Source organism: Nycticebus coucang, chromosome 16 (assembly GCF_027406575.1).
Source record: "Nycticebus coucang isolate mNycCou1 chromosome 16, mNycCou1.pri, whole genome shotgun sequence".
NCBI classification, from domain to species: Eukaryota; Metazoa; Chordata; class Mammalia; order Primates; family Lorisidae; genus Nycticebus; species Nycticebus coucang.
The window spans coordinates 72,260,833-72,283,939 of NC_069795.1; the positions used below are offsets into that span (position 1 = coordinate 72,260,833).

The window sequence follows — 23,107 nt, forward strand, 5'->3', positions numbered from 1 at the left end:
AAACCTTAATCATCTTACTTGCCTCCCCTTGTGCCCCATAACACAGTGATCTCTGACTAATGCTTTTTGTTAGAATTTGAAACAAATTTTTGCTTTTCTCTTCAAGACCGATGTTATTGTCAACTCTGTTCCTTCGGATCTTGTACTTGCTAGAGGGCCCCTTTCTAAGGCCCTCTTGGACAAGGCTGGCCCGGAGCTCCAGAAGGAATTGGACGCAGCTGCACAAGGGGGAGCCGTCAGAGTGGGTACAGTTCTCCAAACCAGTGGCTGCAATCTGCACTGCCACCACGTGCTTCACGTCGTAGCTCCAGAGTGGAGAGGTGACAACACATCTTCACAAAAGGTTGGACCAGGTTTTAAATTCTCCAGAAATTTTGGCTGCTCTTTGAACTCTCTCCTTGCAGTATGGTATAGATGGAACCTGTTTTGTTTCTCTTCCATAATGATGTCATATGTTTGGCAGGTTCCATGATTGTGGCCATTTCCTTCGGCTGTAGCTAACTTCTCCTGAGGACTAGTTAATAATATGAGTTAGTTGGGGCGGCGCCTATGGCTCAGTGAGTAGGGTGACAGCCCCATATCCTGAGGGTGGTGGGTTCGAGCCTGGCCCCAGCCAAACTGCAACAAAAAAATAGCCAGGCGTTGTGGTGGGCACCTGTTATCCCAGCTACTCGGGAGGCTGAGGCAGGAGAATTGCCTAAGCCCAGGAGCTGGAGGTTGCTGTGAGCTGTGATGCCACAGCACTCTACCAAGGGTGACAAAGTGAAACTCTGTCTCAAAATAATAATAATAATAACAACATGAGTTAGTTATTGTGCTCAGTAATTAAGAGGCTCAGGGAAGGGTTACTGAGGATGTCCCCTCTTTGTGAGGAAAGTCAGACGAGGGCATGAAGAATGGAGAGAACAGTAGTGGCTTTGCTTCTTTCTTTCATCACTAAGTTTAAGTCGTTTATAGAGGGGCTTTCACATCCCTTTTCACCCCCCTTTTCTTGTATTTTTCTTACCTTTTCTGATTGCCCTTAATCTCTAGTGAAAGCAAAAAGGAGTAGGCAGAGATCCCAGCCATGATCTTTTTGTTCTGGCTCCCATTTCTTGGCAAAGGGCATAACTTTGTGCTTTGTGCCTTTCAGATTATGGAAGACATAGTCAGAGAATGTTTGGAGATCACTGAGAGCTTGTCCTTAAAATCCATTACATTTCCAGCTATAGGAACGGGAAATTTGGGATTTCCCAAAAACGTATTTGCTGAATTAATCATTTCAGAAGTGTTCAAATTTAGTAGCAAGAGTCAACCAACAACTTTACAAGAGGTTCACTTTCTACTGCACTGGAGTGATCATGAAAATATTCAGGTATGGTATCATTCATTATTTTGGAAACTAAGACCTAATGTTCTCAAATGTCTTCTAGGTCTAATAGGATGTTCTTCAAAATATTTCCCGTACAGGAAAGTAAGGAGGTAGAGTAGACGAGTTGTAGCATGACAAATTAAGCATAGCTATGGACTGAATGTAGTGGCTCACGCCTGTAATCTTGGCACTCTGAGAGGCCAAGGCTAGAGGATTGCTTGAGTCAGGAGTTCAAGACCAGCCTGAGCAACAGCGAGACCCTGTCTCTACTAAAAATAGAAAAATTAGCCAGGCATTGTGATTGGCACCTATAGTCCCAGGTACTTGGGAGGCTAACGCAGGAGGTTTGCTTGAATCTAGGCATCTGAGGTTGCTCTGAGCTGTGCTGATTTCTTGGCACTCTAACCCGAGCCACAGAGTGACACTCTATCTGATGGGTTAAAAAAAAAAAAAAAGTCAAGAAAGAAAAGAAAATTTATGGATATAGAAAAAATTTAATTTCATATTCAGGAAAATTTCAAACATATGCAAAAGTAGATAGAATAGTATGATGAAGTTCTTTGTACCCTTCACTAAATTTCAACAATTATCAACCTGTGACTACTTGTCCAATATGTTTCATCTCTATCTCCATTTATTTCTTTTCTTCTGATACTATTTTGAAGCAAATCCAAGATATATCATTATAACCATAAACCACTCAACATTTCTTTTAAAGAATAACAGTTCTTCCTTAAAAAGTAACATAACCATAATATTAAATCACCTAAAATAAATTGACAATAATTCCTTTATTTTATGAATTGTCAAGTCAATGTTCAAATTTCCTGCTCTCTCTTACATGTTTTATTTTGTTCTTATAGCTTTGAGTTTGATTCAGAACCCAAATAAGGCTCACATGTTAACATGGGAATTGACATGTCCCTTTAAACTCTATTAATCTCTAGGATTCCCTTGTATATGAAAAGAAATATTAATTCATATCATAAAACACAGTTGTAGCCCTAACAATAGGAAAATGTCAGGATGGAGTACAAGTGAAGAGCATAGTCAGAACCAGTCATCACATCCCCATGTGAGCAGGAGAGTTGGGACCAGAAATACCAGAAGCATCTTCAGTCATAGGGAGCCCATCAGTCAGCCCCCATCAGCTGTGGACGAGCCCCTGGACTCACAATTATGGAAGCACAAGAGGCATTTAAGCCATTAACCCTGCACTCCTAGTCTTTATTTAATCCAGTACAGTAGATGACATTAAATGTTTGAAAATTTCCATGATACTGCAAAAATTTAACAGATAAAAGTCAGCAACTCAGGAGATGTCCATGGATCATTGGACCACCTGAATTTTTAGGCCCTACTTTATTATTTTCGGAAGCTAGACACTACCTATAAGTTCTCTGAAACCAACCAAATCTACTTTCAATTCTAATCAGGCAGCCAAACCACCTGAGTGAAATATGTGGCCTATTTACTATCCTATGTAATTAGTTACTTCTACTTAATAACCTCCTGTGACGTGCATTGTGCAAAGTGACATGAATCATGGAACAGTAACACCTGGAAAGTAGCCCATACTTTCCTCCTATAACCATATTCACATTGGAGCTAACATTTATACAGACAAAATGAACTGAATGTGTTAGAATAAATGGTGAATTGGATACGGGCATGAGTCCTGTGACATAGACCTGAATCTTCAAATCTCACTATTCTCATGCAACCCCAGCCTTCATTTTCTTTAGATTCACAGTACTTTGCAAGTATTCCGTGAAAGTATTAGTCTGTACAGACTATCAAATACCTTTTTTGCCATTTGATCTTTTTATTTTTTTAATTTATTTATTTTATTTATTTATTTATTTTGAGACAGAGTCTCACTATGTCACCCTCTGTAGAGTACTGCAGCATCACAGCTCACAGCAACTTCAAACTCTTGGGCTTAAGTGATTCTGTGGCCTCAGCCTCCCAAATAGCTGGGACTATAGGCGCCTGCCACAATGCCCAGCTATTTTTTTTGTTGTAGTTATTATTGTTGTTTGGCAGGCCCAGGCGGGTTTGAGCCCATCAGCCCTGGTGTATGTGGCCGGCACCCTAGCTGCTGAGCTACAGGCGCTGAGCCTAGTTGCTAACATTTAAAAGTAAAAAATTTTACATAAAACTCCAGATGTCCACTATGAACTAAAGTTTCAAAACTTCTGGCATATTGGACATGGGTTTCTGCTAGGGACAGTGTGCTGTAGCTGAGTGCCAGGTGCTCTCGAGTTCTCCAGAGTCAACTCGGTCCCCTTTACAAATGAGCCTTACCTGCCTGGCCTTAGAGACTATGAGTCTGAAATCCTTCATCTACTATCTGTTGGATCCTTCTCCCATCATTTTATCAGTTTTCAGTCACTTGAGTTTTTTTTTTTTTTTTCCCCAACAAAATTCTCTTAACACTTTTTATGATAGGCAAGTTATTTGTTTTTACTGATTATGAAGATAATACATGTTCATTGCAAATCTTCAAACAATATAAATACTTAAATTCTTCAGTTGTATTTATTCCAGTCTTCTTTCCTATATATGCACTTTTAAGAGTCAGATTATATACTATGTGATTTAATAACTTTATTCATTTGTTAGTATAAAATGACTATTTCTCCTTCATTAAATATTGTTTGAAAGGAGAATTTTTTTTCAGGGTTTTCTTTTTATTTATTTATTTATTTATTTATTTATTGTTGGGGATTCATTGAGGGTATGAAAGGAGAATTTTTAATGGTTGCTAACATTCCAACACAAGGATATACCAAAAATTATTTATTTCTTAATTTAATTTTTTAAGTTTTATTTTTTCTTTATTATGAATGGCCCTCTAATGAATATCCTTGTATTTAAATCTTTGTTCACATTTTTGGTAAGTATCAGAATATACCTTTATAGATGTAGAAATATATGTTTTTCATAACTTGAAAAATCTGTAACGAAATTAATAGTTTGAGAATTGTTCTCTCCCAATATGTATGTATGCATGCCTAATCTAAAGCCCTAATGAATCAAATTTGTTCATGGGCATAATGAGCAAAACTATGTTTAGGCCGGGTGCAGTGGCTCATGCCTGTAATCCCAGCACTTGGGAGGCCGAGGCAGGTGGATTGCTTGAGCTCACAGGTTCAAGACCAGCCAGAGTGAGACCTTGTCTCTTAAAAAAAAAAAAAAGTAGCCAGGTATTGTGGCAGGCGCCTTGGCTACTTGGGAGGCTGAGGCAAGAGAATCTCTTAAGCCCAGGTTGCTGTGAGCTACAATGTCACGGCACTCTACCAAGGGTTACAAAGTAAGACTGTATCCCAGAAAAACAAACGAACAAACAAACAAAAACTATGTTTATATTTTCAGGCATTTGCAGATGAATTTGCCAGGAGAGGCAATGGAAATCTCATCAGTGATAAAACTCCCAAGGCTGGCAATACACAAGGTTCAGTAAAGCTTTTAAATTCAGAAATTGTTTCTACTTCCTAATTACCTATTCAGTGATAAGTTAAAGATGATACTGATGTTTTTTATGAAAAAAATCCAGTGAGTGATTAAGATGCTGAATTATGTTCCATACCCCTGAGCATGTGAGACCCTGGCCATGTTTATGTGATCTGGAGCAGAAGAAAGGGTGGCCAGCTCATATAATCTGTCTGGTGGGTTTTAAATGGTGACAAATTGACTATTTTCTAAGGATAATGTGACATGTGTTTTCAAAATAAACACCTTTAGAGAGACTGTACTAATGCATGCTTTGCCTACATCAATTGTGGTGTTACTATACTTGCGTTTATCCTATTTGGAATTCATTGAAGCCTCTCGAATATAAAAATGTACTTCTTCCATCAAATTCAGAAATTTTGAAGTTATTTCTTTAAATATTTTGTCTTCACTGGTCTTTTTCCTGTCTCCTTCTGATACTTCAAGAATGTGAATGCTAAGCCTTTCAATAGTATCCCACGGGTCTGTGAGGAGCCGTTTTCCTCAGCCCCCATCCCCAATCTTTTTTCTCTCTGTTCTTCAGATTGATTAATTTATTTTTTTAACCATGATAAATGTCTTTATGGATATATATGTTAGCTTTATATAATCTTAATTGCTATCATTTCTCAGCCTTTTAGCTGAGATCAAATGTATAATGTTAATTACTAATGGAGAAAATTCTTTCTCATAAAGTATTAATTCTTAAGGTTCTTGGTTTCACCTAGGAATATCTCAAAAACACAGAATTTCAGAGCTGGACACAAACTTTCTTTTAGGGCATAATTACCAAGTTGTCATTCAGCTTCTTCTGGCCCTTTTCACTTTGGAGGAAATCTAAAGTGAAATCAGACAGTTGTATTTACAAACCAAGATATACTTCTTAGAGAATTTGATTGGGTTTTCCTGAAATCTTTTTTTTTATTTCCTCCCATAAATATTTATTAATTTAATGTCTATTTTGTGCCCATACAGATTGGATAATTTATATTGATCTGCTTTCAAGTTCACTGAGTCTTTTCTCCATCTTCTATGCTCTTCAGCCCATCCAGTGGATTTTTACATTAGATATTGGGTTTTTAAGTTCTCAAATGTCCATTTGGTTCATAGTTTCTATTTCTCCACTCCTATTTTAACATTCATTCCACATCGTTTCTATTCATCCATAGCTCATAGTTATAGTAGACACCTTTAAAGATAATTCCAGCATCCGGAACACTTTGGGATTGGCAGATACTGATTATCCTTGTGCGTTGCTCACATTCTCCTGGTTCTTTGTATGACAAGAAATTTTGGAATATAAGCTAGGCATTTTACATAATATGCTGTGAGACATGGGTCTTGTTAAAATCCTCAGGAGAAAAGTGATTGTTTTTGTTTGATTGTTGGGCAGGCTGTCAGTCCATTAAGTTCATCCTGCAAGTTCTGTATCACCCCTTCGGGCAGTGGATTCAAGGTCAGATCAGCTCTCAAAGCCTTTGCTATGCTGCTTTGGGTCTGCCTTACTCATGAGTGAACTCTGGAGTGAGCTCATGACTTATTCCAGTTCACGTACAGCATTGGGGGATCCCTGTCTCCAGCTGTCACCTTTCTCGGTTACTCTCCCACTCACTGGCTTGCATTTTCCAGGTCCTCTAGCCAGAAAGACAGGGTTCCTGCAGAGTTGACCTGGGCTATTGTCCTGCTTCACAATTTTGTATCACCAGGGTTGCCCTTGGGAAAAGTGGAGGGAGAAAAGAAAGTGAGAAAAAAAGTCACATCCAGCTACTCACCTGCTTCTCAGACCACAGGGTGCTTCATTCTGGTCAGAAAGACAGGGTGTCTCTTGGAGTTTTAGTTTCCTTTGTTGTCAGTGTGGAGTTCTGCACCTGAGGTCATCTTGGGCAAGGGCCTGGATTAAAAAAGAAAAAGTGGTCAGGCCAGTGGCTTATAGCTGGAATCCTAGTACTTTGGGAGGCCAAGGCAAAAGAACTGCTTGAGGTTAGGAGTTTGAGACAAGCCTGGGCAATGCAGCAGGACCCTGTCTCTACAAAGTATTAATAAAATTAAGCCAGCATGGTGTTGTGCACTTGCACTACCAGTTACTTGGGAGGTTGAGTTAGGAGGATGGCTTGAGTGCGGGAGTATGAGGTTGCTGTGAGCTATGATGATGCTGCTGCACCATTGCCTGGGCAATAAAGACCCTGTCTCAAAAAAAGGGGGAGGGAATGAAGATTCCCTTCCATACTTTTAAGCTCAGCATGGACACTTTTTCCGGTGCTCTGGCCATAAAGATAGGGATTCTCTGAGAGTTTTGCTACCTGCTCCCATGTGCAGTTCTGTAACTATGGCGATACTTGGGTCAATCTGGGAGAGAAATATTGAAAAATTTTTAAATAGAACAGAATGGGAAACTCTCCTCCCCACTCTTATCCCCTTTTTCTCAGTCCATTTGCTGCCATTGTTATTTCTCAAAGTTCTGGTAGTGGCTGTTTGTATTTGTCCTGACTTTTTGTTGTAATCAACGAGAGAGAAGGAGGCTTCAGTGGGCTGACTTCACCTTGGCCAGCACCAGAGTTCATGTTTGACATTATTGTATTTTCTGATTCTTTTCCAGAAACAGATCATGACAGGGGCTCAGGGTCAGGGCCACCTGAGGCCAGAGGTCACAGAGAGAAGGAAGATGTATGAGAGGGGCACATGTGAGCAGTGTGACACCCAGGTCATTCTTGCTGTTGCTGACTTAGTTATTGACTCCACTTGTTTTTTGTTTTTTTTTTTTTCCAGGTATTTTTGGGACTGTTTCTAGCCCTATTTCAGGAGTGCATGAAATGATGATTGGGCCCATCGTCTATCAGGTGGCTACTGGGGATATCATCACAGAGGATTCAGATGTGATTGTAAATTCAACATCAAACACATTTAATCTCAAAGCAGGTACTTTACATGTATGATTGTGATGAATGTAGTAGCACAGTAGATGCCATGAAAGGAGTGTTTCTGTAGCCAAACTGGTGTTTGCAACTTTGGCTTGTTTTGTTGTTTGTTGGTTTTTTTTTTTTGAGACAGAGTCTCACTGTGTCACCCTGGGTAGAGTGCCTGTGGCATCCCAGCTCACAGCAACCTCAAACTTTTGGGCTCAAGCAATTCTCTTGCCTCAGCCTCCCAAGTAGCTGGGACTATAGGTGCCCACCACAATGCCTGGCAATTTTTTGGTTGCCGTTGTCATTGTGGTTGAGCAGGCCCTGGCGGGCTCCAGCCTGCCAGCTTTGGTCTATGTGGATGGCGCCCTACTCACTGAGCTACAGGCGCTGATCCAGTAACTTTGGCTTGTTAATATTAAATTTTTAGTTTTTAGAGATTTCACTCTACCCCTGGATCTCACTCTGTCACCCAGGAGAGAGAACAGTGCATCATCATAGCCACTGCAACCTCGAACTCATGGGCTCAAGCCATCCTCCTAACTCAGCCTCCCCAGTGGGTGGCACATCACCATACCTGGCTACTTTTAGAGATTTTCTGTAGAGATAGGGTTTTGCTATGTTGCCCAGGCTAGTCTCAAACTCCAGTTTCAAGTGGTCCTTCCACCTCGGCCTCCCAAAGTGCTGGGGTTATAACTGTGACCTACCACACCCATCCTTATAAATTATTTTAAAAGGGTTTCTCATAACTGTTAAGTTATTTTATGAATTGTGCTTCCTTGTTATCAGCAATGCCCAGGTTGTTAGGTTCTTCTGATGAAGGAAAATGGACTTAGCTAATGAGGAAAGATTTCTGATCCACATGTACCATAGTGATTTTTTATTCATCTTTATTATCATCTTGATTTTCTCGTGTAGGGGTCTCCAAAGCAATTTTAGAATCTGCTGGGCAAAATGTGGAAGTGGAATGTGCTCAACAAGGTAAAGCACAGTGCTATTTTTTGTTCCTATTTTGTAATTGGATGGAAGGCTAAAGAGAAGCTGAGGAAAGTCTTGGTACTGGGGAGAGAACATGTTAATTTTAAAACCACACATTTAACTAAAGAATGCCAATCGCTGAGAATTAGAAGTGAAAAGTAACCTCACAATTAAAAAGAAAAGTTAAACCATAAACTTTAATCAAAGGGAGTATTTCAGGAGGTATTTATTCAGAAGTTGCTTATTCGCCAAATCAGACATTTTTCTTTCTAAACAAACAAGGTGTTCAACATCTAATATTTCATCTTTTTGTTTCCCAGCTCAACAGGGCAAACGTGATTACATAATTACTGGAGGCGGATCACTGAAGTGCAAGAATATCATTCATGTTGTTGGTGGAAATGATGTCAAGAAATCAGTTTCGCATGTTTTGCAGGAGTGTGAAAAACGGAATTATTCATCCATTTCCCTCCCTGCCATTGGGACAGGTTTGTGGCTTCTGGCTGTCAAGGCTAAATCCCAAGGCATCCACTCTCCCTTTGGTTTAGGTTTGGTGCTGAGTGTTGATGCCATCACTGCTGAGTCTGAGCCAGGGCAGGGACAGTTAATCCAGGAGCTGACAGCGGCATCTCCCCAGGGCAGCCGCCAGGGGGAGGAGCAAAGCCTGGGGACAGTTTACATAAAAGAGGAAAAAATGAAGAAAAGACAAGATGGTGTTGGGATATTAGAGAGACAGAAAGAAGAGAAAGGGAGAGAAGGAAAAGAAAGGAAAGGAAGAAAATGAAAAGGAAGGCCGTCCCTTGCTCTCCTTCATGGGTTCCTTCCTTTTTCCCCCACTTCCCTGCATCATCTACATTATTTAGTCCTTAACTTTTCTCTGCTGTCCCCTCTCCATGGAGAACACTGGTGCATCAACTTCTGACTTAGCCCAGCTGACTCCCAGAAGAGCATTTCCAGCCTTCAGCTCAGCAGCTGGCATGTCACTGGGCCTAAGGGTGTCTCAGTGTAAAAGTTTCCCTGTCACCAGAACCTGGTGGGTCATCTACTCAAATCTCCACTTTCATGTTTTGGACCTTTTCCTTTTTGAAGTTCTCATTATCTTCAAACCCTATAATGATCGAGTGACTCTATCTAAGGATGGCATTTGGATGAATTATTATTAGAGGTGGTGTTTCTCAAGCTATTTCCCCAGAAATCAGAGTCAAGACCACTGATTAGGAATTCCCGCTTGGTCTCGCTTACTGGTCAGAGAAGGCTGCACTCTCAGGCTTAAAGTCAGTGGGACTTCCCTTCCAAGTAGGAAAACACTCAGCATTGGATCTGTTATTTTGTTGTTCAGAAATCTAAGTTGAATGTCTTCAGCTGACATTCTAGGCTCCTCAAAAATGTAGCCTCACTAAACTTAACCATTCTTGCCACTTTCTGGGCATTCTGATCCTCTGACCCATGTCTTGCTTTCTGTAATCCTATGCCCTTCCTCAGAATATTTCGAGATGGAATTCTATGCCCACTTCTTTCCTATATCCAAAAGTATAATTTTTGATCCCTTTATGTTTCATTCTCCTATGGTACCATCTGTTCCTAGAAGATTAATCAACATTTTATCTGTTTGTCTACTTATCAGCAATCTATGTATCTACTTATGTTTTATGGACACCCACAATTGATTCCCCAGTCTGTCTCCATCTGCCTTTTTGTTTGAGCTCTAGTCTTGTGTTTCCACCTTCAGTTGATTTGGGCCAAGTAAGCAGACAGCCCATAGGTCTGATTTCCCAAGGAAATCCCTAGAAGAAACAGAGAAAAGAGGCAGTTTCAGTTTGTATAAATATGTACACGTTGATATATTTATGGGTTACTGTAAACCTCTCCTTTGTTCCACTGACCTGATTGTATCACTGGTCTGGGCAATTAAGTCTTTATCAGCACCTGAGCTGGTCCCAAGACTAACAGATGGGGAAGCTTTCTCCCCTAGGGATGGTTATAAGTTGACTTGGGGCTGTGATCAAGGCAGCCTCTGGCAGTCAAAGAACTCATTCTCTCTGTGCTTCCTAGACATCTGCATAAGAGAAGAGGTCAGCAATGCCTGCCAGTACCTCAAGCTCAATGCAGACTCCAAACTCCCATTCATTGTCTTCTGCCCAAGCTATTCTTCCTCTTACATCCCCAACCCCGTGAAAAGCATCACTTCTCTTTGATTGCACCCTCTTTATCACTCCTATCTTCATTAGCTTAATAGTTAATCGGTTAAATACTTGCTGAGTGCCTCCATGTGCCAGGCACCACTTAAGGCATTGGTGATAGAAAGATGACTGAGAAAAGGGTCCAGGGCACAAGGAGCACCTAGTGTAAAAGGCACGTAAACAGAAACTGACCCATGATGTAGTGAAGGTACATCTGTGGCAGAAGGGGGAGAGGGAAGGGTCAAAGATAAACCCAGCTGGCCCCTAGGTCTTGCTGACATGACTTCCTGAATAGCTAGCTCCTCAATCCCTGCTTTCCTTCTGGCTTTTCCCCTCCTCTTCATCCTCTCTTTTTTTAGCTGTTGTCTTTTGCCTAAACTGTTATTGTAGCCTCCTAACTAGACCTGGGTTCCCTGCTTCAGTGTCTCCTCTACACCCCTCCAGATACGTCTTTCTCAAAAATGAATCTGTTCCCCTTCACATGCCAGGTTGAACTTATGTACCCATTATACAGTTCCAGCTGGAGTAGCCTTTACTTAACTTTCCAGACTTCACCTATAGAACACCTCATCAGCCCTACATATCACATCCTCTGTGTGTTAACAAGTGCCTAGCTGAGTGTCTAGCCTGTGAGGGGACATGGTAGATGTTTGCTGAGAGTGAATAAATATATCCTTATGAATGAATGTGTTTAGAAATAGAAAAGCAGTAAAGTAGGTATAGAATTCCATCTAGGACATTATGAGGAATGGTCTGGACTTCTAGAAAGCAAGATATGGGTCAGAGTATCAGAAGAATGCCCAGAAAATAACAAGGATGGTCATTTCATCCAAATTATTCACTTCCAAATACTATGGGAAATCTAGTTTTTCAAAGGAGAACATCTCTCTTTCCCTGATCATCTAATAAAGGAAAACTGAACAAATCCTTTGGGTTAATTTTATGTGGGGTTCGTCTACATTCCTCTAATTGTCTGCCCAGCCAAGACGGAGATTTGCTGTTCTCTACAGTAGTGGTGGTATCATCCAAGTGGGCTCTTAGTCCATCTGACCTGTTGGCCAGGGAACTTTTACATTGCCCATGCTGTGACTTTGCCAGCTGCCATTCTCTAGGGACTGTTTCCATGGCTGAAAGGGACTTTTTTGATCTTACCTAGGCAGTGGCTTCCACAGCTTAAGGAACAGGATATGGAGCTTACTGCAAACAGGAAAGGATCTGCTCAGGGTGGCTACCTGCATCCCTGCCAGTCAGCTGAAATCTCACAGCATATGGGAGGAGAGGCTCCCTGGATGCTCATAGCTATCTCATGTTACAAAAAGTATAGGTTATAACAAATAACATATGGCTCCACATATCTTACAAAATTAGCTTAGTTTTAATCAACTTCCCAGAGATATCTGGAAGACATAAAATCAAGTGATGACTGAGCCCCAATATGTTTTCTCTTTAAAGAGCATGTTATTTCAACATATATTAGCATCTTCTGCTTTGTATGGATTTTTGGAAGACCCTAGTGAGCCAAGAAGGAAAGTTACCCGTGCTCTGTAATAGGAGGGGGAAGGAGGCAGCGAGCTGGGAGCAGCTGGATAGAACACACAGGATGTCAGACACCAGAAGCGAAGGCCCTGGGTCCTTTGTTCATTGCTGGGCTGTTGGATTCCTGACATCCTGGAACAGAAACTCCCCAGTGCGTGTAGGACTTCAGCATGTTTGCTGATGCGTTGTTAGAGAATGTCACTGTGATGGAAGAATTGGGGAATGGGCATTTATTCTGTGAACACCTAATTTATTCCTTAGCCTTTTCCAGTTGGGTCTTTGTTTTTCTTCAGTCATTTTTTTTTTTATTTGCTTTTCCAGGAAATGCCAAACAAGACCCAGATAAGGTTGCTGACGCCATACTAGATGCCATTGAAGACTTCATCCAGAAAGGAGCAGCCCAGTCTGTGAAAAAAGTCAAAGTTGTTATCTTTCTGCCTCAAATGCTAAATGCGTTTTATGCCAGCATGAAAAAAAGAGAAGGGTCTCAGGCTGCTCCTCAACAGTCTGTGTTTTCTATACTTGCATGTGAGTTTTTCGTTTTTATAAAATGCATGTTCCTCATTTTCCTAACATTTGTGTCACACAGGAAATATGAAACCTTCTTTTTCTGTTTAGCCTTATTGAGCTTTTCAATCCTAATATTGATGTCACATGGGAAATATCTAATCTTCCTTTTCTCTTTAGCCCTTTTCGGCTTTTCAAGGCAATCTCCCAAAAAAAAGACTCCTTTGGTTTTGGAAGAGAAAACAGAATCAGCAATTTTTCAGGTGTGTGGTGAAAACACAAAATGTGTGGAAAGTACTGTCCACTGGATACAGGACCTAATTCAAAAGGAACAGTTGCCTTATGTCAGTGAAGATGAGTGTATCAAAGACTTTGATGAAAAGGAATTTCAGAAATTGAATGAACTGCAGAAGAAGTTAGATATTACCATTTCCCTGGACCACAAGAAGCCTTTGATTAAGGTTGTAGGGATTAACAGAGACGTGATACAGGCTAGAGATGAGATTGAGAACATGATGAAAAGAGTTCGACTGGACAAAGAACAGGAGTCCCGGGCAGATTGTATTCACGAATTTATAGAATGGCAATATAATGACAATAACACTTTTCATAGTTTTGACAAAATGACCAACCTGCTTTTGGAGGATGCAAAGAGAGCAAAGAGACCAACAGTTGTTGTCACAATTAATAATAAGAGCTGCACAGTGGACTTGAACACATACATTGCCACAGATGCAAGTGGAGACAATTTTGCAATTCAGCGCCTCACAAAATCTGAAGGTAAGTTAAATGTTCCTACCTGTCATCTGTTATTTTATGCCTACTTTTGGCTTAACACTATTTTGTACAAACACCAACATTTTAAATAGAAAAAAGTAACACTAATGGAATAAATGACAAAACATAGTCTCTGAGCTTAAAGAGCTTGTATTATGGCTGGGAAAACATATCATGGACACACCGTAACCTGAGGATGACCAACTTAATGGTAACAATAGCCAAACCTTGCGTATGTTTCCATTTTTATAGTTTTCTAGCTTCCCAGTAAACTAGCTTCTACTATTAACAGCTTCCCAGAGCTAGTTCAGCTGGGGGGAGGTAATGACTGCATCAGTCAGGAAAGGGAAAACCATAGGCTTAAAAGAGAAGCCGCCCAAGGTTTTCTAGAACAAAGGGGCAAAGGAGAAAACGGAGAAGATAGCCTGGTCAGTGAGCAGCCTGTGTCTGTAACTGATAAGCCAGGGAGGGTCAGGAGTCCGTAGGAACTTCTCCCAGGCATGACCCGTGCCCTGAGCAGAAGGTTCCTTGACATGCACAGCAGTAAGCAGGCTTGGGATTCTCTAGGGATCTGTTCCCCAAGAAAGGAATGACTGTCTTTGTAGACAGCCCTGCCTACCTTCAAACCCCAAGTCCCCTATTGAAAACGAATTAATTGGCCTTGGTACACCACATTCCTTTCTTGTGAGATCAGTGTAAATGAATTCCTTAGCCCAGCAACCCCGGGGAAATGATGAATAGTGCCTAGTATTCTGCTTAGCACAGGAGGAGACAGCTGCCACCAAATCTGTCACACAGCAAAACCTATCACCCAAACACCTCGTAAGGACTCTGTGAAGAAGAATGAAAAAGTAGATGTGGAGTAGCTTGCTGGGTTGACGTTGAGGAGACCTGGCAAAAACCCAGTATGAGAAGAACAATGGCAACTATTGAAAACATTGCCCGGAAATGATTTATTGTTAAATCGTGACAGATAAAGAGACTGAACATAAAATACAGACGTGTTCTGCTGCACCAGCAGTTCTCAAATCTTAGCATGATCGTAACTTAAGATACAGACACACAGTCTCTCCCTCCCCCGCCCTGAGAGATCTTCACCCAGTAGATCAGGGCTTTTATTTTTTAATGTATAAGAATTCCAGTTGGTTCTGATCTAGGTTGTCTGTTGTAAACACTTAAACATTCTGCTAAAAAGATAAGGAAGTTCTTTCGTCTCGCTTTGTCACTCTGCATAGAATGCCTTGGCATCATAGCTCACAGCAACCTAAAACTCCTGGGCTTGAGCAATCCTCTTGCCTAAGCCTCTTGAGTTGCTGGGACTACAGGTGCCCACCATAATGCCCCACTAGTTTTTCTATTTTTAATCAAGATGGGGGTCTCACTCTTGCTCAGGCTGATCTTGAACTATTTTTTTAATTGTTTTTTATTAAATCATAACTCTGTACCTCGATGCATTTATGGGGTTCAGGGTTGATCTTGAACTCTTGAGTTCAAGGGATCCACTCACCTAGAGTGCTAGGATTACAGGCATGAGCCACCACATCCAGCCAAGATAAGAAAATCGAGCACTTAGAATTAGGAGATTGAAAACAATAATACAAATAATACTCACTTTTTCAGCACATTTACTGGGAATGTGTGAGGGGGTCCTTAAAATTGTCTCCTTTGCAGTTGAAATCCCTCCACACTGGACTGATATGAAGCAGAAGAATTTGTGTGTGGTAGAGCTACAACCTACCCATGCAGAATACATCACTGTGGCGAACAAGTTCAATCAAACCTGCTCAAACTTCAAAATAGAGAAGGTGAGCCTTCTGCTGAAATGGAGCTTCTTAAAAGTGGAAGTCAGTGATATCATGGTCCTATGTAAATACATTTTCATTCACTTCCTTTCAACATTTTTTTTAAATCCAGCACTGGGATTTTCTGGTAATTAAAGTTTAGATTCTAGATTCTACTGTTGTGATCATAGTGAAGGAAACATTATGATTCTTGTGTCTATTATTACCATATTAGGTTGCAATATCATATTAGAATACTAAAGTCATATTTGCTTTGTGAAGCAAGCTAATAAATATTCAAAGACATGGCATCAAAGCAGGATTTGATAACTAGCACACCCCACGAAGAGCCATACAGAGGCTCCTCAGGTCAGGACCATGTTTGTCTGCCTCACTATTCACAGGTCAACAGTGCTTCCTTCAGAAATCTTACAGCCCTTCCTTGTTTGTCTCAATTATTTTGTTGTTTTCTTCCTCTTTTAAATATTGTTGATGTTGTTTTTTGAAATTATGTTTTTTTCTACCACCTAAGATAATATTACTTTGATTCTTTTCTTTAATTTTCTTTTTGCTATCACTGGTATCTGTTTCTTTAAACTGCTAATTCTAGCTTTATCTCCAGCTCTTATACTTTGGTCATCCCTCTCTGCACCTCACTAGGGAATGTTTTACCCTTCTTCTGGGATTCAGCTATTAGTTCAATTTTGATAGCTTCCAAATCAACATTACCAACTTGGATTTTTGACTCGAATTCTAAAATATACTCCAGTGGCCTAAAAATTCTCCTCTTCAATATCTAACTACTAAACCAACTTCTCTAAAACCTAACTCATCATCTGTAAGTAATTGTCTTTCCCTCATTTATCGTCTCTGTCATTGGTTCCACCACTTTCTGAGTAAAGCCAAAGATCTTTGATCTGTACTAATGAGTCATTAGTTAAGGCCTGCATTTTCTTTCTTTGTAAATTTTCTCTTACTGTCTATTTGCCTTGCCACTACTCTGTTTATTCGTGTAGTTAAGCACTTAATAATTCAAGAAAGATTTAAAGCATCCTAAAAAGATAAATACCATACCTTCAGATGAAATAGATGAAGAAAAATGGATAAAAAGAAAAGGAGGGTAGGGAAAACAAGATAATACTAGTTTGCAGTCCTATTAACAGTGTAAAAGTGTTCCCCTCCACATTTGCACCAGTATCTGCAACTTTGGGTCTTAGGGATGTGAGCTGTTCACACTGGGATTAAGTGGTATTTCAGGGTGGTTTTGATTTGCATTTCTCTGATGAATAGGGAATATGAGTGTTTTTTCATATGTTTGTTAGCCATTTGTCTGTCTTCCTCAGATAAGGTTCTGTTCATATCTCTTGTCCAGTGAAAGATGGCATTGGTAGGTCTTTTTTTGTTAATTAGAGTTTTCTGTAGATTCTAGTTATCAAGCCTTTGTCAGATTCCTAATACGTAAATATCTTTTCCCATTCTGAAAGTTGTCTGTTTGCTTTGGTTGTTGTCTCCTTAGCTGTGCAGAAGCTTTTCAGTTTAAGTCCCATTTGTTTATTTTTGTTGTTGTCGTCATTGCCACAGAAGTCTTCATAAAATCTTTCCCTGGACCAATATCCTCAAGAGTTTTTCCCTCACTTTCTTACAAGATTTTTATCATTTCACATCTTAGATTTAAATCTTTTATCCATCTCGAATCAATTTTTATAAGTGGTGAAAGGTGCGTGTCCAGTTTCAGTCTTTTATATGTGGTTATCCATTTCTCCCAGCACCATTTATTGAATAGAGATTCTTTTCCCTAGTGCATGGTTTTGTTTTGTTTATCAAAGATTAGAAACCAGCCAAGAGACTGGTTTCATCTCTTGGTTTTCTATTATGTTTCATAGCTCTCTTTCTCTATTTTTGTGTCAATACCATGCTGTTGATCACTGTGGGCTTGTAATATAACCTAAAGTCTGGTAGAGTGATGCTTCTGGCTTTGTTTTTATTACTAAGAATTGCCTTGGCTATATGAATTTTTTTTCTGGTTACATACAAAACAAAGGACTTTTTTTTTCCAGTTCTGCAAAGTATGATGTTGGTATTTTAATGGGGATTGCATTGAATCTGTAGATTGCTTTGGGTTGAATAGACACTTTAACAATGTTGATTCTTCCCAGCCAGGAGCATGGTATGTTTTTCCATCTGTTAATGTCTTCTGCTATTTGTTTTCTTAGGGTTTTATAATTCTCTTTGTAGCGGTCCTTCACCTCTTTTGTTAGGTAAATTCCTAGGTATTTCATTTTCTTTGAAGCTACTATGAAGGGAATTGTATCTTTGATTTGTTTCTCAAATTGGCTGTTATTTTGTGGACATTGATTTTGTATCCTGAAACGTTAACTGTATTTCATGATCACTTCCAGGAGTCTAGTAATTGAGTCTCTGGAGTTTTCTAAGATCATATCATAGGCCAAGAGCAAGAGTTTGACCTCTTCTTCCCCTATTTGAATGCCCTTTATATACTTCTCTTGCCTCATTGTATTGGCTAGAACTTCAGGACTATGTTAAATAGTAGCAGTGGTAGAGAACATCCCTGTCTGGTTCCAATTCTAAGTGGAAAAGCTTTTATTTTATTCCATTCAGTACAATATTATCTATGGGTTTGTCATAGATGGCTTCACTCAGTTTAAGAAGTGTGCCTCTTATACTTTTCTCCTTAAGTGTTATTGTTGGAAAAGTATACTGATTTTGCCAAATGCTTTTTCTGCAACTATTAAGAGGATCTATATGGTTTTTGTTTTTGGTGAATTACATTTATGGATTTGCATATGTTAAACCAGCCTTGAATCCCTGAGACAAAACCTACTTGATCATGATGTATAATTTTTTTTAATGTGTGCTGTAATCTAAGATTTTATTGAGTAGTTTTGCATTGATATTCATTAGTGAAAATGGTCTGAAGTTCTCCTTTTTAGTTGGGTCCTTTCCTGGTTTTGGTATCAGGGTGACGTTTGCTTCAGAGAATGTGTAAGGGAAGGTTGCTTCCTTCGCAGTGTTTTGAAATAGTTTCTGTAGTATGGGTATAAGCTCTTGTTTGAAGGTTCGATAGAATTCTGGTGTGAAGCCATCTGGTCCTAGGAATTTTTTTATTGGAAGCTTTTTTATTGTTTCTTCACTCTCAGTGCTTGATATTGGTCTGTTCAAGAGATGTATTTGTTCTTGGTTAAGTCTAGGGAGGTGGTGTGATTCCAGATATTGGTCCATTTACTTCACATTGTAAAATTTCTAGGCATAGAGTTTCTTGTTGTAGTCAGAGATAATCTCTTGTATCTCTGTGGTATCTGTTATTTCCCCTTTTTTGTTTCTGATTGAGGTTATTAGAGATTTTACTTTTCTGTTTCTTTTTTTTCTGTACATATTGTATTTTATTAAATCATAGCTGTGTACATTAATGCAATTACGGGGCACCATACACTGGTTTTATAGACAGTTTGACACATTTTCTTTTTTTTAATATTATTAAATCATAGCTGTGTACGTTAATGCGATCATGGGGCACAGTACACTGGTTTTATAGACCGTTTGACACATTTTCATCACACTGGTTAACATAGCCTTCCTGGCATATTCTTAGTTATTGTGTTAAGACATTTACATTCTACATTTACTAAGTTTCACATATACCCTTGTAAAGGTACACCGCAGGTGTAATCCCACCAATCACCCTCCCTCTGCTCACCTCCTCCCTCCCTCCCCTCTCTTTCCCCCTTCCCCCTATTCTTAGGTTATCACTGGATTATAGCTTTCATGTGAAAGCCATAAATTAGTTAGTTTCATAGTAGGGCTGAGTACATTGGATACATTTTCTTCCATTCTTGAGATACTTTACTAAGAAGAATATGTTCCAGCTCCATTCATGTAAACATGAAAGAGGTAAAATCTCCATCTTTCTTTAAGGCTGCATAATATTCCATGGTGTACATATACCACAATTTATTAATCCATTCGTGGATCGATGGGTACTTGGGCTTTTTCCATGAATTAGAAATTATGAATTGGGCTGCAATAAACATTCTGGTACAAGTATCTTTGTTGTAATGTGATTTTTGGTCTTCTGGGTATATACCTAGGAGAGGAATTAATTATAGGATTGAATGGCAGGTCTATTTTTAGATCTCTAAGTGTTCTCCAAACATCTTTCAAAAAGGAATGTATTAATTTGCATTCCCACCAGCAGTGTAGAAGTGTTCCCTTTTCTCCACATCCACGCCAACATCTCTGGTCTTGGGATTTTATGATATGGGCTAATCTTACTGGAGTTAGATGATATCTCAAAGTAGTTTTGATTTGTATTTCTCTGATGATTAAAGATGATAAGCATTTTTTCATATGTTTGAAGGCCGTGTGCCTGTCTTCTTCAGAGAAGTTTCTCTTGAAGTCCCTTGCCCAGCCTGTGATGGGATCACTTGTTCTTTTCTTGCTTATACGTTTGAGTTCTCTGTGGATTCTGGTTATTAAACCTTTGTCGGAGACATAACCTGCAAATATCTTCTCCCATTCTGAAGGCTGTTTGCTTGCTTTACTTACTGTGTTCTTGGCTGTGCAGAAGCTTTTTAGTTTGATCAGGTCCCAGTAGTGTATTATTGAAGCTGCTTCAATTGCCCGGGGGGTCCTCCTCATAAAATACTCACCCAGATGGATTTCTTCAAGGGTTTTCCCTGCACTCTCTTCAAGTATTTTTATAGTTTCATGTCTTAAGTTTAAATCTTTAATCCAGTGAGAGTCTATCTTAGTTAATGGTGAAAGGTGCGGGTCCAGTTTCAATCTTCTACAGGTTGCCAGCCAGTTCACCCAGCACCATTTGTTAAATAGGGAATCTTTTCCCCACTGAATGGTTTTAATTGGCTTGTCAAACATCAAATAACCGTAAGTAACTGGATTCATCTCTTGGTTCTCCATTCTGTTCCAGACATCTACTTCTGTTTTTGTGCCAGTACCATGCTGTTTTGATCACTATCGATTTATAATATAGTCTGAGGTCTGGTAGCGTGATTCCTCCTGCTTTGTTTTTATTTCTGAGTAATGTCTTGGCTATTCGAGGTTTTTTCCTGATTCCATATAAAACGAAGTATTATTTTCTCAAGGTCTTTAAAGTATGACAGTGGAGCTTTAATAGGGATTGCATTAAAATTGTATATTGCTTTGGATAGTATGGACATTTTAACAATGTTGATTCTTCCCAGCCGTGAGCATGGTATGTTTTTCCATTTGTTAACGTTTTCAGCTATTTCTTTGTTTAAGTTTCATAGTTCTCTTTATAGAGATCTTTCACATCCTTCATTAGATAAATTCCCAAATATTTCATCTTCTTTGGCACTACTGTGAATGGGATAGAGTCCTTAACTGTTTTTTTCAACTTGACTATTGTTGGTATATATAAAGGCTACCAATTTATGAATGTTGACTTTGTAACCTGAGACACTGCTGTATTCCTTGATCACTTCTAAAAGTTTTGTAGTAGAATCCCTGGTGTTTTCCAGATATACAATCATATCATCTGCAAAGAGCGAAAGTTGGATCTCTTATGACCCTATATGGATACCCTTGATCGCCTTTTCTTCCCTAATTGTGGTGGCTAAAACTTCCATTACAATGTTAAAGAGCAGTGGAGACAATGGGCAGCCTTGTCTGGTTCCTGATCTGAGTGGAAATGATTTCAATTTAACTCCATTCAATACGATATTAGCTGTGGGTTTGCTATAGATAGCCTCTATCAGTTTAAGAAATGTCCCTTCCATACCAATTTTCTTAAGTGTTCTGATCATGAAGGGATGCTGGATATTATCAAAAGCTTTTTCTGCATTAATTGAGAGAATCGTATGGTCTTTATTTTTTAATTTGTTTATGTGCTGATTTGTACTTATAGATTTACATATATTGAACCAGCCTTGAGACCCTGGGATAAAACTGACTTGGTCATGATGTATAATTTGTTTGATGTGTTGCTGGATTCTGTTTGTTAGGATCTTGTTGAATATTTTTGCATCTATATTCATTAGTGATATTGGTCTATAATTTTCTTTTCTTGTTGGGTCTTTTCCTGGTTTGGGGATCAGGGTGATGTTTGCTTCATAGAACGTGTTGGGTAGTCTTCCTTCTTTTTCTACATTTTGGAACAGGTTCAGTAATATAGGTATTAGTTCCTCTTTAAAGGTTTGGTAGAATTCTGATGTGAAGCCATCTGGTCCCAGGCTTTTCTTTTTAGGGAGATTTTGTATGGTTGATGCTATTTCAGAACTTGATATGGGCCTGTTCAACATTTCCACTTGATGCTGGCTAAGTTTTGGAAGGTGACGTGCTTCCAAGTATTGGTCAATTTCCTTCAGATTTTCGTATTTCTGAGAATAAATTTTCTTGTAATATTCATTAAGGATTTTTTGAATTTCTGAGGAGTCTGTTGTTATTTTGTCTTTGTCGTTTCTGCTTGTTGAGATTAGAGATTTTACTCTTTTTTTCCTGGTTAGGTTAGGCAACAGTTTATCTATTTTATTGACCTTTTCAAAAAACCAACTTTTTGATTTATTGTTCTGTTCTATAATTCTTTTGTTTTTGATTTCATTTAATTCTGCTCTAATTTTGGTTATTTCTTTTGTTCTACCGGGTTTGGGGTTGGAATGTTCTTCCTTTTCCAGTTGCTTGAGATGTCCCCATTAAGTTGTTAACTTCCTCTCTTCCCGTTCTCTTGAGGAAGGCTTGCGGTGCTATAAATTTCACTCTTAGTGGGCAGCGCCTGTGGCTCAAGGAGTAGTGCGCCTGTCCCATATGCTGGAGGTGGCAGGTTCAAACCCAGCCCCGGCCAAAAACCACAAAAAAAAAAAAAAAAAGAAGAAAAGAATAGAAATTTCCCTCTTAGGACTGCCTTTGCGGTATCCCAGAGGTTCTGATAATTCATGTCTTCATTGTCGTTTTGTTCCAAAAATTTGGCAGTTTTCTTCTTGATCTCATCTCTGACCCAGCTATCATTCAGGATAAGGTTATTTAACTTCCATGTTTTTGTATGAGTATGCAGATTCCTGTTGTTACTGAGTTCAACTTTTATTCCATGGTGGTCCAAGAAGATGCAAGGAATAATTTCTATTCCTTTAAATTTACTGAGGTTAGACTTGTGACCTAAGATGTGATCGATTTTGGAGTATGTTCCGTGGCTGATGTGAAGTATGTGTATTCAGTTTTGTTGGGATGAAATGTTCTGTAGATGTCTGCTAAATCCAAATGTTGAATGGTTAGGTTTAAATCTAAAATTTCTTTGCTCAGCTTCTTATTGGAGGATCGGTCCAACAATAAGGAGTGTTGAAATCTCTAACTCTAACACTCCAAGGAGTGTTGAAATCTCTAACTATTATGGAGCTGGAGGAAATCAAGTAGCTCATGTCTGTTAGAGTTTGTCTTATGAATTGAAGTGCATTCTGGTTGGGTGCATAGATATTAATAATTGAAATCTCATCATATTGAGTATTACCCTTAACAAATATGAAGTGACCATTCTTATCCTTCCTTACTTTTGTTGGTTTAAAGCCTAGTGTATCTGCAAATAGAATTGCAATACCTGCTTTTTTCTGATTACCA

At 39.2% G+C, this 23,107-nt stretch overlaps 1 protein-coding gene across 2 annotated transcripts in view; it reads left to right on the forward strand.

Moving 5' to 3' along the window:
* PARP14 (poly(ADP-ribose) polymerase family member 14) overlaps window positions 1–23,107 on the forward strand; it is a 51,036-nt gene that overhangs the window by 19,558 nt on the left and 8,371 nt on the right. For both annotated transcript variants that reach the window (XM_053564866.1, XM_053564867.1), the window contains exons 7-15: window positions 107–343; window positions 1,133–1,354; window positions 4,730–4,808; window positions 7,613–7,762; window positions 8,665–8,727; window positions 9,045–9,212; window positions 12,762–12,968; window positions 13,128–13,727; window positions 15,396–15,529. In XM_053564866.1, coding sequence (XP_053420841.1) covers window positions 107–343; window positions 1,133–1,354; window positions 4,730–4,808; window positions 7,613–7,762; window positions 8,665–8,727; window positions 9,045–9,212; window positions 12,762–12,968; window positions 13,128–13,727; window positions 15,396–15,529 — 1,860 coding nt within the window. The remainder of the gene's footprint in view (window positions 1–106; window positions 344–1,132; window positions 1,355–4,729; window positions 4,809–7,612; window positions 7,763–8,664; window positions 8,728–9,044; window positions 9,213–12,761; window positions 12,969–13,127; window positions 13,728–15,395; window positions 15,530–23,107) is intronic.